The sequence below is a fragment of the Montipora foliosa genome, chromosome 10, assembly GCF_036669935.1.
Source record: "Montipora foliosa isolate CH-2021 chromosome 10, ASM3666993v2, whole genome shotgun sequence".
NCBI classification, from domain to species: Eukaryota; Metazoa; Cnidaria; class Anthozoa; order Scleractinia; family Acroporidae; genus Montipora; species Montipora foliosa.
The window spans coordinates 27132536-27150035 of NC_090878.1; the positions used below are offsets into that span (position 1 = coordinate 27132536).

At 42.5% G+C, this 17500-nt stretch overlaps 1 protein-coding gene and 2 pseudogenes across 2 annotated transcripts in view; 2 read left to right on the top strand and 1 right to left on the bottom strand.

Annotated features, from left to right (window-relative positions):
• Window positions 1–17500, top strand: part of LOC137973545 (uncharacterized) — a 39836-nt gene that overhangs the window by 8771 nt on the left and 13565 nt on the right. For both annotated transcript variants that reach the window (XM_068820377.1, XM_068820378.1), the window contains exon 2: window positions 4160–4343. In XM_068820377.1, coding sequence (XP_068676478.1) covers window positions 4194–4343 — 150 coding nt within the window. In that variant the 5' untranslated portion in view covers window positions 4160–4193. The remainder of the gene's footprint in view (window positions 1–4159; window positions 4344–17500) is intronic.
• On the top strand, window positions 11364–12736 carry LOC137974143 (uncharacterized; annotated as a pseudogene).
• Window positions 16130–17058, bottom strand: LOC137974144 (uncharacterized; annotated as a pseudogene).

The window sequence follows — 17500 nt, forward strand, 5'->3', positions numbered from 1 at the left end:
TGATCACCTGGGCGTAGATATGCTCGTTGAAACGAGCATCACAAGTGATGAGAACACCAAGGTCACGCTGAGCCTCCACTCTCTTAAGTGCCTTGCATCTCATATTGTATTGTATTTTGTTTTGTGGTTGTTGTTGTTGTTGTTGTTGTCGTTGGAACAAACGAGGCATCGATGCGCTCGATTAAGCAACGGAGTTGTTATTCATTTTGGCGACTACGGGACTGCGGGACTGCGGGAGCAGCATTGCAACACGACTGATTATCATTTCAACGACTGATGACTACGGGGCTGTAGGACTGCGGGCGCAGCATTACAACACAACTGCGGCACTGCCGGGGCAGTTTTTTGAGTTAGATATTTTGTAAGCCAGGCATTCTGCAATCTAGCCGGTCTATCGCGACTTCAGCAAGCGCCTACAACAATATTTCCAAACGATGCAATCCTTGCCTAACTGAAAAACGCCACATTTCTTAAAGGCGACAAGGCACGCAACCTCAACAAAAGAACTAAATTGATTTACAAATGCCGCCACGAGAACAAATACTTCCTAGCAAACATCGATCTCAGATTAAAATTAACCAACCACTGTATAGATTTCAACTAAGCGAGGTATACTCTTCATTAAAGTCTGTCTGATGATCGCGTAAGCGTGAAACTCAGAGTCACAGAAAAAGTTTGATTATTTCAATCTTCAGATATTAAAAACTAAATTATATTTGTATTTTACCTACGAATCTCGAGATACTCTAAAGTCATTTAGTTTGTTTCTCTTTGCCAAAACTATCTCGCATTGGAATATGGAACGCATTGCACAATTCGAAATATTCTTTTATTTTCGCGTCGGGGTTCACGTTTTCCCCACGTCACAACGCAGAATTATAACGCACGTGCAGAGCTACTGTACTGCTCATTAAACAAGCTTTCGCTTTAAAACGCTACCGTTGCCTTTGTCGTTGTGGTTGTGGTTTGCTTAAACTCCTATAATTTCTAATAATGCACTTGTCACAAGAAAACCGAGGGCTAAGCTAAGGTGTAACTCTAAAATAAATTCATTCCTTATCATAAAATCCTGCTTTAATATAATTCTTAACTTATTTTTTGGTTTCTGAAAAACGTACAGCTATTTGTGATTGCAAAGTGATTTTTCTCCTGCTAATCCACGAAATTCATAATAAAAAAGGAACTACCTCTCGTTCAAATTTGCTGCCGATCAAACAAGTTGTGTTTTAGTCAAAATAAAACACGTTGTGTATTCAGTAAGCACAAGCAAGGGAGAGTTTTGGGCTTTTGTTCCCTAAGATTGTCATGTCGCACGGAACACCCCTCTGTAACAGACCCACTGGAACCCGACCCAGTGGATTATTTTCCCTTACCCAGTGGAAATTTAGGCTCCCCAGTACCCAGCGAATATTTTGATTTTACCCGGCCATTTTTATGCTTCCCCACTGACTGTTCGGTGTGACTTTTACATACCCAGCGTATTTTTGCAAACGAACAAAAAAATAATAAAAATACAACAACAATCCGAAGCCGGTCAAAAAAAAAAAAACTAGCAGGGGGAGTGAAAACGGCGGGATATATTTGAACCACGTGACACTCAAATCGGTCGTAGGACTGGTGCCGATCAAACAACATGTCAAAGATGGCGGAAGCTATAGGGAGTTCTACCAGCAGTTCTAATTCTGGAACGGAAAGCGATTCGTCCTCGTCGGACTCTGATGATTATCGCACTCGAAAACGAGGTCGACGTAGAAAAAGAAGTAAACATGTACGGGAGGAATCTGAAATCCAGCAAAAATAAAACCTACCGGCGCAAGTCTGGAAAGCATCGCGACAAGTCTCGCCACCCTTCCAAAGGTGATTACCACGAGCCTATGATGCAACAGTTCTGCAGTTTTCCAAACGTGTGGCCACTGAGGCTTTCCACTTCGTAATCCTTATTGTTACCTCAGGTAGCACCATGTGTCAAAACGTCAGTGTCAGGAGAACAAGAGATGAAACCTCTTCGGAAGCAATGTGGGCAATGCTCCAACAGAGACATGAACGTTGCTTCACTACTGAAGACTTAAGGAAAGTAAAGACGAACTTGGAAAATGGTAAGGACATTGTCCCAGCTTTGTTAAGAAAGCAGTTGTACATTGCGACGATGGCGTTTTGTCGGGGGTATGTGAGCATGCTTGGATGTAAAGGAAACTTGACTAATGACCTAAAGGCAAAGCTTAGGGGTATTCAAATGGCTACCAAGTCCCGACCCATGAAAACTTTAAGAGATTTCTAGAAGAGGAAGTATGGAACACCACCGACCATCATTGGCCAGCATGCAACCAGGCGTCCCTTACATGCGACACCCATACAGGATTCCATATTTACACCCTCAACGACTCCACTAGAAGACGCTGTCGTTGTAGCCGTCATGCATGATCAGGATGATGTTTCTAGTTATGTCAATAGTAACGTTTTCGAAAAGGGAGAGGTAGTGGCCTTTCGTGGAACTGTTGGAGACTTGCGCTAGCATTAGAGATTGCGTGATTTAAGCAGACTTAATTTGATGATAGGAAACCCATGTGGGATATCAATTTCGTGCAATAAGTAGTTTTGTTAAATAGCCGACGATGATATGTGTCAAGGACCGGAAATCAAGCTTTAGTACGCTCTCATGCAACATTGCATGTAATGTAGAGTATAACAGATAAGCGCGCAGTGTTTTGCGTTCAGTCGAGAGTTCATTTGGAAGTTAGTTGACCTTGTAAACCAGTCGAGGGAAGTTTACCAAACCAGTGGTGTTAACCAGTTGAGAAGGAGCCTGTGAGCCAATAAACCTGCTGTGGATCTGTGAATATTATTTGCCCTGATTTATTTTTCCCTTTTGTAAGATTCGTGGGGAATCGTTATTCTCGGAGGCAAGCGTTTCCCACAGAACTGATGGATTGCCTCTGTTGAGAGTCACCCATAACGTATCTCTGTGAAGTCTTGGCCCCCGATCCAGAGTCCGCGGGGACTTTCTTGTTGAAACTGCACGAGATGATGACAACATTTGCTATTCCCTAGATCCCAACTGGAAGAATGCGTCCATGGTATATGCGCATGTGTTGCGGGATGGAAAGGACAGGATAGTGACCTTGTTCTTGGAGGAGGCTGTCACAGTGACAGAAACTAAATTCTTGATGTCAACAGAAACATACAGCAAAATTCTGGAGATAGCAGAGCAATTTGAAGATTCCATCAAGCGAGCACTGCAATCAGATGAATCAAATGAAGACATGTACGAGGAAAGATCCACGAGGGGCTCACAAGATGGTGAACCTTCAAGATCGTAGACAAAGAAGAGGCAGACGGAACAGATATCAAGATATCATTGCATGTTTACGATGAGTTTTATGACCGTTTTCTGACCTGTGCAATTCTCAGGAGGGTGAGCGATACTCTTCTGTCCTCCCTGGACTAAGACAGTTCCTTCAGTTTAGCCACTATGAAACTTTTATAAAGCAGCCACTTTCTGGGAACGGGATAATGAAAAAACAATAGAAAACCCCATATTTTCGACAACTGGCCATTTTTTAAATCGAATAAACCTATTAAAAAACCCAGCCAAAAATTACCCGACCCAGTGGGAAATTGGCCAACCCAGTGACGGTTTTCCCGAAAACCCGGTGGGGATAAAGATTCCACTGGGTCTGTTACAGAGGGGTGTCACGGATTAACTTGTTTTCTGAATTTAATCGCCAAAAAATGAAAGAAGTCATGATGAGAAGCTACTTCGTACATTTTTGTATGCAGTTTACATCGATGAAGCCTGATTTCTCCTTTTTAAAACATGAAAGTCCCAAGCTTTTTAGGTTACGTTTTACTTTGTTCTATACACGCTTTATGTTAATGTTAGACTCGAATTACAGTCGATACTGTGTAAGTACGACCACATGCACTTTGCTGGCGACCGAGATCACTTGTCAATCACGCTAGCGTGCTCTAAAGCTGATATATTAAAGTACTCTATTATTTTCACTTCACATGGTCCGACCTGACTACAGATGATAACTGAACAAGAAAAGATTTTTTACCACCGCTGATGTTACGATTTTCGTTGTTCATTATAATTTAGGGTTTACGAATGCATTTGTGCATGGACAAAGCTTAATACGCCCTTTGCTTTGACCAATAGGTTTTTGTCAGTCTTTTGGAAGCCATCTTGACGGATGAAGATGATGTTTACCACTTTCAGCTTTCCATCTCTTGCTTTGGTTCTCTTGATTACCGCGCCACGTAACCATGGTGTGTTGGGAAAAACGTCAAACAATTCGGAAGCTTCGGCGGTCCAATCGGAGTGCCCCAAAAGTCAGTGTTTGGTAAGTTTGTTACATCATACCCCCAGCGTTATTACGCCCCAGCATGCTTTGGGGTGTGTACAAAAACATGGCATCCATCGTGTGTTGTTAGACCTCGTGTACTTCTAACGGTGTGTCAGAAAAGTGGGATTAACTGTTTGGACACTGTTCCCGGAACCCAGACAATTGAGGAAAACTTGTCAAGGTGTCCTCGTCGAGACACGGAGTCGCAGCAGTCACGCTACCGAAATTCTCGACTTCGGGAAATCCGCGACGGAATTGTGAAAATTTCATTCAATTGTTTAAAGATTGGTGTGAGCTCAATGGATGGTGCTAGTGTGGCTAGCAAAAGGTAAGGCCATGGCAGCTTTTCCCTCGGCCATAGGTGACAACGAAGAAGTCGAAAACCGCGTGCAAGGCTATCAGCTGTCAGAGGAGGAGCGGAATGAATGAATGAATGATCATGAATGAACGAAACTTTACTTAACCACGGGCAATTCATCAGCTATTTATAGAAAGATCAAAACTATAACTACTCAACTATAACTATACACTACAGTATATTAAAAAGCTGCTTTCCGTGAATGCCATACCCTATAGAGCTTTACTGATTTCGCGTTTGAACGACATGAGGGATTCCGCACACCTAGCCTCATAAGGAAGGCGATTCCACAGTGTGGCGCCACTATAACTAAAACTATTTCTGAAATAATTTGTGCGCGGCAATCTAACATTAAGTTTATTCTCGGAGTCCCTCAAATTGTAGCTTGTATTTCGTTCAGAAAATGTCGATGCTAAATAGTCCGGAGGTAACCCACGTAGGCATTTGAATACCATGGTGGCCTTTTGTATGTTTCGCTGGAGATCAAGATTTTTCCACCCCAGTATTTTCAGCAATTGGCCAGCATTAACGTCATAATTAGAGAACGTTAAAACGCGGACTGCTCTATTCTGTAATTTTTGCAGCGTGTCTTGTAAAGTAACCCCACAGGTTCCCCAACAGTACTACAGTAGTCAAATTGAGGTTGCATTAAAGCTTGGTGTATAAGATGTAAGGTCGTCGGAGGAACCAGGTGCTAACACGTTTCATGGTACCGATTCCAGAAGCGATCTTTTTGGCTAGTTTTTCAATGTGGCAATTCCAGATGAGTTTGTCATCAACTGTTGTACCAAGTGATTTCGTAGATACAACCTGTTTCACCTGAGTACCGTTAATCAAGATTGAAGGGGAAGCAGCAATGGTACCGGTGTTAAGCCTTTGGGCAGATCCTATCAGCATAAATTCTGTTTTGGTCATATTTAGAGTAAGGTTTGTTTGCATTTAACCAAGTATGCACATTCAATAGGTCCTCACTAAGACATGATTCAATGCTACCTACATTATCTGCATATGTCAGATGCGTATCATCGGCGTATATCCTCGGTTCACAGTGTGTCAGAATAAGAGTGGACCGAGGATGGTCCCTTGAGGAACACTGCAGGTCAATACACGGCTGTCAGATAAGGACCCACCAATTGAGCATTGTTGTACACGGTTCTCCAGATACAACTGAAACCATTAAAATGAATTTCCAGATATACCATAAAAGTCAAGCTTAAGATTAAAGAATCTCGTGGTCAACGGTATCGAAAACTGTCTTTAGATCTAGGAAAATAACCGTGTTGATTTTCCCGATGACTATATTATATGCCCATGAATCCAACTGAATCGCACGAGAACCTGACTTATGTTTGCATAGTATATCGTGCTCCTCTAAATAGGCATATAATTGTTCGTAAACGATTCTCTCGAAGACCTTGACCACAACCGGAATAACCGAGATCGGACGTTAGTTGTTTACGTCGTCTCCATCGCCACGCTTGAAAAGGGGTGTGACTCTAGCCGATTTCCAGTCTTCTGGGAGTTTACCCTAACTAATAGATTGATTAATTAAAAATATCGCATATGGGCACACAAACGAGATCGGCACATTCTCGAATAAGCCTCGGGGATATTCTGTCCAGGCCAGTTGCCTTTGACTTCCTTAGTTTGTTCATGAGTGAGAACACTTTGCTTGCATCAGTTGGATGGAGATGGAACCGTTTATCTGTGCGAGTGAGATACCTTTGGTAGTCTCCGCTATCGGAGTCAATATCACTGGCAAGTTTTGGACCGATAGTGGAAAAACGGTTATTAAACTCGTTTGATATCTCTCGTGTATCGGTTATCATCACCATTAATTTTAAGTGACGTCACTGACGTTTTCCCAAATTTCCAGGACGTTAACTCATTAATAGTCTGCCGAGTCTTTTGAGAGTCACCTGTGTGCTCATTAAAGCTATTTTGATAGTATGCTTGTTTGGTTAATCCAATTTCTTTGTTGTTTATATTGTATTATATAATTGGTTATTATTGACTTTCGAGGCTCAATGAATCCTTCTGATTTCAAATACTACTTCCTGGTACTTTTCTGGTACTTCAATAAGTGTCCATTTCTGTGTGTCGTTGTGCGCTAGAGTAATATCTGGCCGATTATGTTTCAGCACTTTGTCTGTGTAGATAGCTAGTCATGTCCCACGTAATCCTCACTTCTCCATTTTCTGCAGTTGGCAACGATTGATGGCGATACTTCTTGTCAGTACACTCTATCCCATACTTCCTGCACATCTATCAGTGTACCCGCAGGGCCACGTTGTCGTGGCGCTTCCTATAATCTCTCTGGGCAAGCCTCTTGCATCCACTGACAATGTGTCTTTCTGTTTCAGTGGCATCTCAACACAATCTACACAGTGGTGTCTCTGAGGTCTTATCTATGCTGTACTTGATCGAGTTTGTTCTTAAAGCTTGTTCCTGAGCAGCAAGAATCAAACCTTCTGTCTCCTCTTTTAAGAATCCATTCCTGAGCCATCTCCAAGACTCTTCTCCATATTGTTGGACAAACGCACCATGTAGGGCTTTCTCCTTCCAGTTTTTAACTTTCTCGTCTTTCCTCCTCCTCTCATAGTCCTGCAGACTCCCTTCTTCAACAATCTCTTTCTCCTTCAACGCAGCTTGAAGCATCCATTCTGTGCTCTCTCTTAGGTAGCCAGGAAGGGATTGCTCTCCCTTCTTACACACTCCTCGATGCCGATCAGTCCTCTTCCACCTTCCTTATTTCGGCAGGTACAGCCTCGCAACATTACTCCTGGTTTGCAGACAGCCATTCATTGCCAAGATCTTCCTACTTCTTCTATCCATGCTGGCTACCTCCTCCATTGTCCAGTCCACAATCCCCGCACTGTAGCATACTACACCTACAGCCCAGGTATTGATGCCATCGATCAAATTTCCTCCATTGAGTTTTGATCTACACAACTTCTTGACTCTTCTGATATACTGCGATGTTATCTTGCCTTTCATCTTGGTGTTGAGAGCTTGGTCCAGCTGCAAGATGCCAAGGTATTTGTAGCCTTCCTCCTCTATTTCCCTGATATGCTGGTCATCGGGTAGTTCTATTCCGAAACTGCCAACTTGTCTTCCACTTCTCATTTCCAGGAGAGCACACGTTTCTAGCCCAACCGACATCTTAATGTCTTGCGAGAAGATCCTTTCTACTTGAACAAGTGAGTCTAGTTGATCTTTGCTAGCTCCGTACAGCTTCAGATGACCCATAAATATTAGGTGGTTAATGGGCTTCATGTCCTTTGCTAGTTTGTATACAGCTCTCATTTTTCGTAGAACCAAGGTCAAGGGTAACATGATCACTATAAACAATAGTGGTGACAAGCAGTCACCTCGAAAAATTCCTCTCCTAATGTCCACTGCATGCCCGACAGCCATTCCTCCTGATGTTAATACTGTCTTCGAGTTCACCATGCTGTTGCTGATTATAGAGATCATCTTGGTAGCCCCAGCCATCTCCAGACATTTCAGGATCCATGAATGCGGCACCATATTATATGCCGTCTTGTCGTCTATCCAAGTCATTGACAAGCTTGTCAACCTTCTCCGGCAGATCTTCAGGATTGCCTTACCTACAAGCAATTGATCTTTAGTTCCTGGGGATCCCTTCCTGCACCCCTTCTGTTCATCTGTTAGCAGTCCATTCTTTCCAAGTGGTGGTATAACTTCTCTCCCATAACTCCTGTCAATAGCTTCCACATCATGGGTAGGCACCCTTCGCTGTGTCCTTTTGTATCTAAACTGTTCTCCTCACCATCCACTTTACTACACTCCTTTGACATATACAGTCTTGCAAGCATTCTTGCAATCTAGAGTGCAATCCTGTCAGGTTCTTAAACCAGAAACACTGAACAAAATCCGGGCCGGCTGCCTTCCAGTTTGCCATCTTGCTCACTCCATTTCTAGTATCCTCCACAGTGATGCTATCTTCTTGCACCTCTGTTGTACTTAAGGTTACCATATACCTTCAGATCGGCAAATTTCTTCAAATTTGGATTTTTTGGTTCAAAAATATTAAATGTTGGCGGAGAAATGGCGGTTTTACGTTTTGGGTGGAAGTGAAAATTACCCGTCTGATTGACAGTTTTAGCGCTGTTTTCTGGAATCAATTTTTTCACTCGAAGCGGACGCTTTAAAATGCTAAAACTCACAGGGAATTTGTCCGATTGTCCCCAAATTTTGACAGTGGCTAGGTTAACATATAAACAAAAAAAGGTTATTAGCGAATTTTTTATTTCAAAACATTGTTTCTGTGAGAGCGATTTTTGTACGAGCACTTCACATTTTTTTAAATACTATTTCGAAAACGCTCTATAACTTTCCACTGTAACTGAGTATGGCAAAACGCAGACACCTTTTTTTAGCGCTTTGTGTAGAGAAACGGAGGAACAAAATAAAACAGCGAAAAGCAAAATTTGCTTTGACTTGTAGCTTTGAAAAGGTTATTCGATCGCTCGCATTTAGAGGTCGTGAAATTTACTTCATTTCTAAATTCTTGATACGGTTTGATAGCCAGCTCTATAAGCTTTAATTTGATATAGGGGTTTAGGTATTTACAGTTTAAACCGGACGCGCCGCATCACTCGGACGCGAGACACCCCTGAAGGTATACGGTAACCTTAACTCCACCTCTACATCCTCTAGCCAAGACGCTCTCTCATTGTGACCGACTTCCTCCGACCAGATGTTGCTCCAGAAGGAGGTTGCTTCTGTGGGATCAGGTAACACCGTTTGTCCTCGTTCCTTTCCATCTAGTGTTTTGTAGAACAGCTTCTGCTTGGTTCTAAACAGGTGCTTCTGTTTGAATTGTTGACATCTCTCGTCATATCTTTTGATCTTAACTCCACCTGCCTTGATCTTCTGTTTCAACATGCACGAGACATACAAAGTGCGTCTTTCCTCAAGATGACATTTTCTGTTCAAACTTTCCCTCTCTCTTTGTTTCAGTCTCATGTTTCCTCTTCGGACTTCCTCAATCTTGCTCAGGTCTTTTCGCCAAGTTTCGATATTCCCCTTAATCCTTCTCTTCCTGTATGGCTCTTCATTCCCATTCTTTCTGTAGTAGCATATGCAGCTGCAGACATTAAAGAATTTGTGCGTCTGAATCCTTTTGACGGCTTCATTGATTTGTCCAACCTCTGCTTTCAGCTTCGTTCTTTCGCACGACTTAAGTGATGGTAATCCCATTCTCTGTTCTAGTTGTGTAATTTTCAGGATCCTGTTGCAAAGGGCTTCCGGTTCTGGGCTGATCTCTTCTCGTAATTCTTCAGCAATGAAAACTCTGGGTTCCTCTTCACGTTGGTGTTCTTCTTGGGTATCAGATGTTGTGTTGCATGGTCTGGTGTATCTGTGGTAAGAAGCTCCATAGTCTCAGTCTCCTGATGTTCATAGTCTAGTGTATCTGTGGCATGGAGCTCTGTAGTTTCAATCATCTGATGTTCATGTCTTACTCGTATGGCTATTTGCTCTTGCTCCACAGTCTCTAGCCACTTCTCGTTCTTAATCTGGGGTACTTGATCAGCCAATCTCTGCTCGGTGACTTCTGTTAGTTCGTTGTTGTTGTTACGGGCTTTCCACAGGTCTAGCAATCTTTTTCTGTACCCTCGCCTCTCTGGTTCACTCCTGATGTAACATTCAAACAAACGTTTGTTATCCTCCTTTGACCATCCTAATCTCTTCTGTCGTTGTTCAGCAGTAGCAGGATGACGACCGGGCATGCGCTGCTGATCCACGAGATACCTGCCTGACGCGACACCTTCACTACAACCTCCAGTCCCTTTGACGTCGTTAGTATGAAATTCAATATTTGTCATTGTCTCATCAAATGAAGTTGTTGTAACCCTGACACGGGTGGCTTTTGGGTTGTCGGCACCTGTTAAAGGTGCCACCCAAGACTCTGGTGGGTGGGAGCGTCCATATTCCCATGGTAGGCTAAGGCACCACCCTGTTCTACCCCAGTGCCCAGATTATTATTATTATTATTATTATTATTATTATTATTATTATTATTATCATCATCATCCAATGCTACCCTGGAAAATCTACGAGAGGAAACTGTAATGGGCCCAGAACTGCAGAGCCTGTTCTACCTCATAATTACTGGTTGGCCAACTGACTAACGAAAATTGCATCCCTTAGGCCCGATTCAAACGTCGAACTTTACCCATGCCGAATCTAACAATTAGATTCAGCACACGTAAAACTCGACGTTTGAATCAATTAGGTTCCACAGATTTGTATTTGGGTGGACCTGCCGTTCTATTCTCCCGGCTTGTCGAATAGAACTGCAAAAAATCGACTTCCTTTCAGACCTTGAACTTTTTCATGTGCCGAATCTAACGCATACATTACAAATACATTAAATACATTAATCTTTATCCAGAGTTCTGCACGTTTCCTATTTTTGCAATGCACTTACGACTTGTTTTGATCATTTGAAACAAGATGGAAGGAGGAGCGGAACACTGGTATTCCTCTTACTTAGAGAGTACGAAATACACTTATCTGAAGTGCATGAACCCACTTCTGTATGCGGTGTTCCTTGTTTAAAAATATGAGGATGTAGCGGGATGGATAGCAGGCAGGTCAGTGGCGTACTGCGAATAATATTTTAAGAGAAAATGACAAAAGAAATTAATTATGAGCTCATTTATCATGAGGAAGATTTCCAGAAGCAAGCCAGTGGAACGAAAATTCAAGAGGCAGGTCAGTCCGCCAAACGGGACTCTAAAAATTAATAAAGGTATGCATTTAATTGTTGTTATAAGCTGTATTCGATCTCGCTGTAAACAAGCCACAAACTGAAATTAAATTTGCTCATTGGGTTAGTTTTGGACAATAGTAAAGGCTTGCCATGGACCTGTCAGTCCCAGACTTAATTGTCTAGGTATTAAAAGATCACAAGGGAAGATAATTTTGCCGCAAACACGTGATTTGTTATTATTATTTCAAGTATAATTTCTCTTCTGAGATCATGCCCGTTCATCAATTTGATGTGCCAAATTCTTATGACTTTAAAGAATAGGTTTGACAAAACTAAGACGTCTTGACCAAAAGGATGATGAGCATGTTGAAGCTGAAAATGCTGTTGAAGAAGAAAGATATGAAGATGTGGACATTACTCTAGCACATTTCGTAAAGAAAGGAAGGGGAACCTGGGCAAAAACCTCGATGGTGTCTAAAAAGTCTAGACATTTTTTTTAATATTGTTGTTAGCAGCAATGAGTTAAAGACCAAACTGATTTTTACTAATACCAAGAATCAGAGAAATGGCCCAATCTATCCCACAATCTTGGATGAGTTGAAAGAGAGGGCATCAGGTAGAAATAACAGTTAACCAAATGAGGACCAAGTTCAAGAAGTGTGTCAGCTAGTGTAAACAAGATGCCCTAACTCAAAAGACAGCAACAGGAATAAAGAGGTACCAAGAAGACTGTGGGTTCGGCTAATGGGGTTTAATGCCCTGTTTGACGTGGTGAAAACAAGGGACTCATGCCAACCAGAACGGGCTTTAGAGCAATAAACATCTTCATCATCACCTCCATGTACCCATAGAAGTTCTCTTTACGACGCTACTGAGAATGTTGAGGATGAAGATGAACTGTTTGTTCCCAAAAGGTCCGTGAAGAAAGAAAAATCTACTAAATATAAACTTGACACCAATCAAAAAGTAAGGAAACACATCCAAGAGGCTTTAAGATATGACCCCACAAAAGAAATAATCAACTTCCTAAGAGATGAAATGCAAACATCCCGTGAGCATGAGTTAAAGTTATTTCAACTTATGCTTGGTAGCAGAGCCAATTCAGGCATGCCACCATCATCCAGTCTGGAAACAGGGTCATAGAATCAGGGTTCTGCCTATCATGAAACAGGGTTTTACACGTCAATGCAAGGTTCCGCAGGAGCATAACAGACCACTTAGGAAAGGATGTCTGAAGGGTCTTATGAGAACCTTTTCCTCTATAGTAATGGTAAATAACAAACATTGTAAGTCATGTAGAACTGAAAATTCATACATACTTTCACAACCACAGTCCTTCGCACAGTGCCAGTTATTATTTGCAAAACCTTATGTAAATTATCTTATCAGGCCATCTCGTGATACTCTGCACACCTGTGGAGGAGGTGTCATCAGACCTGTGGGGCAGGTATAGTTGGTGTGTGAAACCGAAGGAAAGTACTGCCCTCTGGAATTTCAGCTGTTGAGTAAAGAAGTCATGGGATCACAACCACCGTTACTGAGTGGCTCCGACTGTATCAAGCTGGGTCTCATTGACATAAAGGGGAGTCCGTCACTCTCAGCCTTGAGTGTTGTGAAAAGCAGTGACTCAATGATTTGTCAAGTAGGTTCAGGCTTCCAGAGGAAAAGTGACTCAGCGAGATGAGAATTAGACTAAGTAATAAGAATTATATAAGTTATGAGAATTATACTAAGTTACAATTTAAATTATATGAACAGATGAAGTGAGAAATATATGAGACAAAAATGGTAATTTCCCGGTAAGTGCTTCAAACCACTTTTTAACGCCAACAGAAGGGCGAACTTCCCTAAAGAAAACAATAGAAGGGACTTCGGTATACCGACAAGGCCCTGGGGTCTAAATCCCGTGGTCCCATGATGCATAGGTGACTTTTGGACGCTGCGGAAGAGACAGGCAAATAAAAGGAGACCCAATACAATTTCTCCGGCCAAGACAAACTTATTTTCACCATGGACATTACATCTCTATACACAGTCATTCCTAATAGCGAAGGTCTTCAAGCACTTAAACACTTTTTCGATCAACGCACTGTCAAAAAACCTAGCTCGGAAACGCTCTTCCGCCTTGCCGAACTAGTTTTAACGCTTAACTGTTTTTCATTCGCCGGCAACTATTACAAATAAATTAATGGTGTAGCGATGGGCACAAGAATGGGACCTAGCTATGCCAATCTTTTTGTAGGATATGTTGAACACCAATTTTTTAATCAGTACAACGGCCCCAAACCTGAACTCTACGGCCGCTACATCGACGACTGCATCGGCGCTATTTCATCCAGCAGAGAAGAACTCGATCAATTTATAACCTCCGTCAACTCTTTTTATCCGGCTCTTAAATATACCTGGGAAATTTCGGAAACTTCATTGGCTTTCCTAGATATCAAAGTTTCTATTAGAGGCAACGTGCTATGTACTAGTGTGCACTACAAACCTACTGATTCACGCAGTTATTTGTTGTATTCATCGTCACATCCATCACATGTCAAGAACTCCATCCCTTATTCTCAATTTCTTAGACTTCGACGTCTATGTAGTGATGACTCCGATTTTTCCAGCAAATCAGAGGAGATGTGCCAGTTCTTCGAAAAACGTGGCTATCCTGTCTCTGTGGTCAAAGCGGGCCATCATCGCGCCCAACAATTTGATCGACAGTCATCACTACAAACGTCACAAAAAGATAAGAATGACAGAATTCCATTCACCCTCACTTTCCATCTTCATAATCACGCAGTCAAAAGCATCATTCTTAGTAATTTTAAATTACTCCAAAATGATCCCGAGACTGGTAGAATCTTTTCGCAACCTCCACTTATTTCATTCAAACGCGACAAAAACGTAGACAACTTTTTAGTTAGAAGCGCGCTCAAAACTAACGAGCAACCCGGCACTTTCAAATGCGCGCGCTCACGATGCAAAACTTGTCTTTTCATTGTTAACACTAGCAAGATATCGGGACCTAAGCGATCTGTTAAGATCACCGATCGTTTCACATGTACCTCCGCAAATGTCATTTATTGCATAACCTTTACGTTATGCAATAAATTATACATTGGTGAGACAGGTAGACGACTAGGTGACCGATTCCGCGAACACCTTCGCGATGTTGAGAAGAATGACAAGGATGCATCTAAGCCAGTCGCTCGCCATTTTAATCTGCCTAACCACTCCGAAAAACACATGGCTATCTGCGGCCTTTCCCTACATATAGGTACGACGGAAAGCCGCAAGAATCTGGAACAAAAATTCACCTTTCAAATCGGCACCCTTAATCCTCACGGTATTAACAAACGCTTTTCATTTAACTAATATATTCCTATTTTTCACGTTGCCATGTTACCACCAATAGCGTAGCTCCTACTCTACTATAAAAACCACACGTAACCCATAATCCCTCGATTCGCTCTGACGAAGGGCTAACGCTCGAAACGTCAGCTTTTAGAATCTCTGTAAAAGTGGCCAATTTACATTATCAACTCCGTTGATAAAACCAAATTTTTGTATCCATTCGAATTATACGAGATAAAAAATGGTAGTTTTAAACCCTGCTAATAGGAACGATGAAAAAACAGTCATGGTTCCGCATAACAAAACGTTTTAATTAAATATACTCAACAGGAGAGTAGCTGAGGTTACATGAAGATCTACTTTGAGGATAAGACCCCATTAGCAAAGTCTGAATTAAACAAGGGCTTATAATAAAAGGTTCTGAAAGTTGAAGGAGAAGACCAGTCTGCCATTGACATTATAGTCAACAGCGGGACAAAAGCATTGGCAGCTACAGACATAGATGTACCACGCACAGAGGGAGCTTTAAAGTTTGATGGTCTATTCCTGCAGCACTCATAACGGTCCCTAACCAACGCCCCAACGTTGGTAGGCGTGACCGGTCTTTGGGGGCGTTTCAATGAAACAAACAACTTATCGGGAAGAGAACATGGGATAACGGCTCGATCGTTCCTGGATAATTTTATACATTGTCTAAGGCATTCCACTGGACAGAACTTCTTGTCTTGATCAAAACGGGAAAAAAAGGTTTGAGTTTGAAAGATACTCCCTCTGGAAGGACGCTACAATACCTGAGATCCAGGGAGGCCAAGGTGGCAATCCGTTCATGACAGGTTAAAGCAAACAAGGTGACTAACTTCATTGAGATAGCTTTTAGTGATAGGGTGCTGTTTTTCCCCAAGGAAATAATGCATTTAATTATAGCATCAACATTCCAGATATGGGAATACCTGGGCTTTGGAGGGCGTTTATCTACAGCTCCTTTAAGGAGCCTAGTAACGTAAGGATGTTGACCTACTAAAAAACCGTCTATCTTCGAATGTGTTGACGAAATAGCAGAACGAAGGACGTTGAGTGAACTGTATGCTAAGCCTTCGTTAAAGACGTCTGCTAAAAAATTAGAATGTCATTTGTAGATGACGAAAGAGGATCAATTTGCCGTCCAAAACACCAGCGGCACCAACGGTTCCAGCTAGACTCATAGGTTTTTAGTATGGAGGTACGAGTTGCTGCGGTGAGTAGATCGGCAACGTTTGATGGAATTTCCTCAGCTTGGAAACGTTGGCGGAGACCTGAAGCACGGCCAAGTGAAGGCGAGGATACATTGCATGAACTCTGTTAAGGTCGGTCGAGTCCGTTAAGAGGGTTGGCTGAGATATTAGAAGTCTCAGCAGTACCGACCACCGTGCAGGGCTGGCCTTGCCAAACTGGAGCAACAAAAATTAGTTCCGTTTGGTCGATCATTACCTTCGTCAGGGTTCTGGATATCATATTGAAGCGGGGGAAGGAATAGCCCCGTAGAGGAGCCCACGTTATCGTAAAGGCATCTGTATGGATGACTGCCGGGTCGGGTCTCCAACTGATGTAATCCGTGAGTTGGGTGGTTAGACGACTCGCAAATAGATCCATCTGGCAATTCAGCAGAAAAGGTTGAATAATTGTTTGGTCCAACTTCCTTGAATTCTCTAGACTCCTTGTCCGCAGAGATGTTGTCTCTTCCGGGGATGTGTGAAGCTATCACAAGGATGTCTCTTGCCTGACACAAATCCCACATCTCTAAGGCCAGTGTCGTGAGTTGGGGGACACGTGTACCCCCTTTGTTGTTGATGTAAGCGATGGCAGCCGTGTTGTCTAGCTGCAGAGGTACGGTTACTTGAGACTTTCCTTTGAGAAAGGTTTTAGAGCCAAAAAGGGCGCCTTTATCTCTAGATAACTGAAGTGATGGAGAGATTCTAGTTGAGACCATCTGCTATTGGTCTGCAGGTATTGATGCACTGCACCTCAACCTATCTAGGCGTCGGTCGTGACGATCATATCCGGCAGAGGAAGGTGTACAGGACTGCCATTTGCATTGAGGGTGTGTTTCAACCACCAAGCAAGTTCTACCCTGGCACTCGGTGACAGGGTAATCAAAGGTCGAAGGACTCCTGGTTCGTTTGTAGGCCCCTTATCAGATCTGAATGAAAGTGGCGACAGTGTAGTGGAGTTCGCCAAATGGCTGGTCGGGAGGACTCGAAGAGGCCTATTAAACTTGCTAGGTTTCGCATTGTGATACTTTGAGAAGCGAGCAGACGGCGACAGCAGTCTAGAATTTTGTTGACCTTTTCTGCCAGGAGTGATAATATCATGCACATTGAGTCTATTTTGAAACCCAGGAAGGTTATCACTTGCGTTGAATTCAGTAATGATTTCTTGAGGTTTATTCTAAAACCTAGGGACTGATGGAGGGTTAAAAGCCGTTGAGTATGTTTCACAGCTTCCTCCCTTGTTGCAGGCAGAAGAAGGATATCGTTTAGGTATATAAGGACTCGAATGGCCTTCCTCCTTAGCTTGGCAATGCAGAAACAACTTTTAAAACTTTCGTAAAAATTCGGGGACCGAAGACAGGCCGAATGGGAGAGCTTTGAACTGGTAGTATGTTCCCTTCCAAATGAAGCGAAGGAACTTTCGGGACTTGTGAACGGGAACAGAAAAGTAAGCATCTTTTAG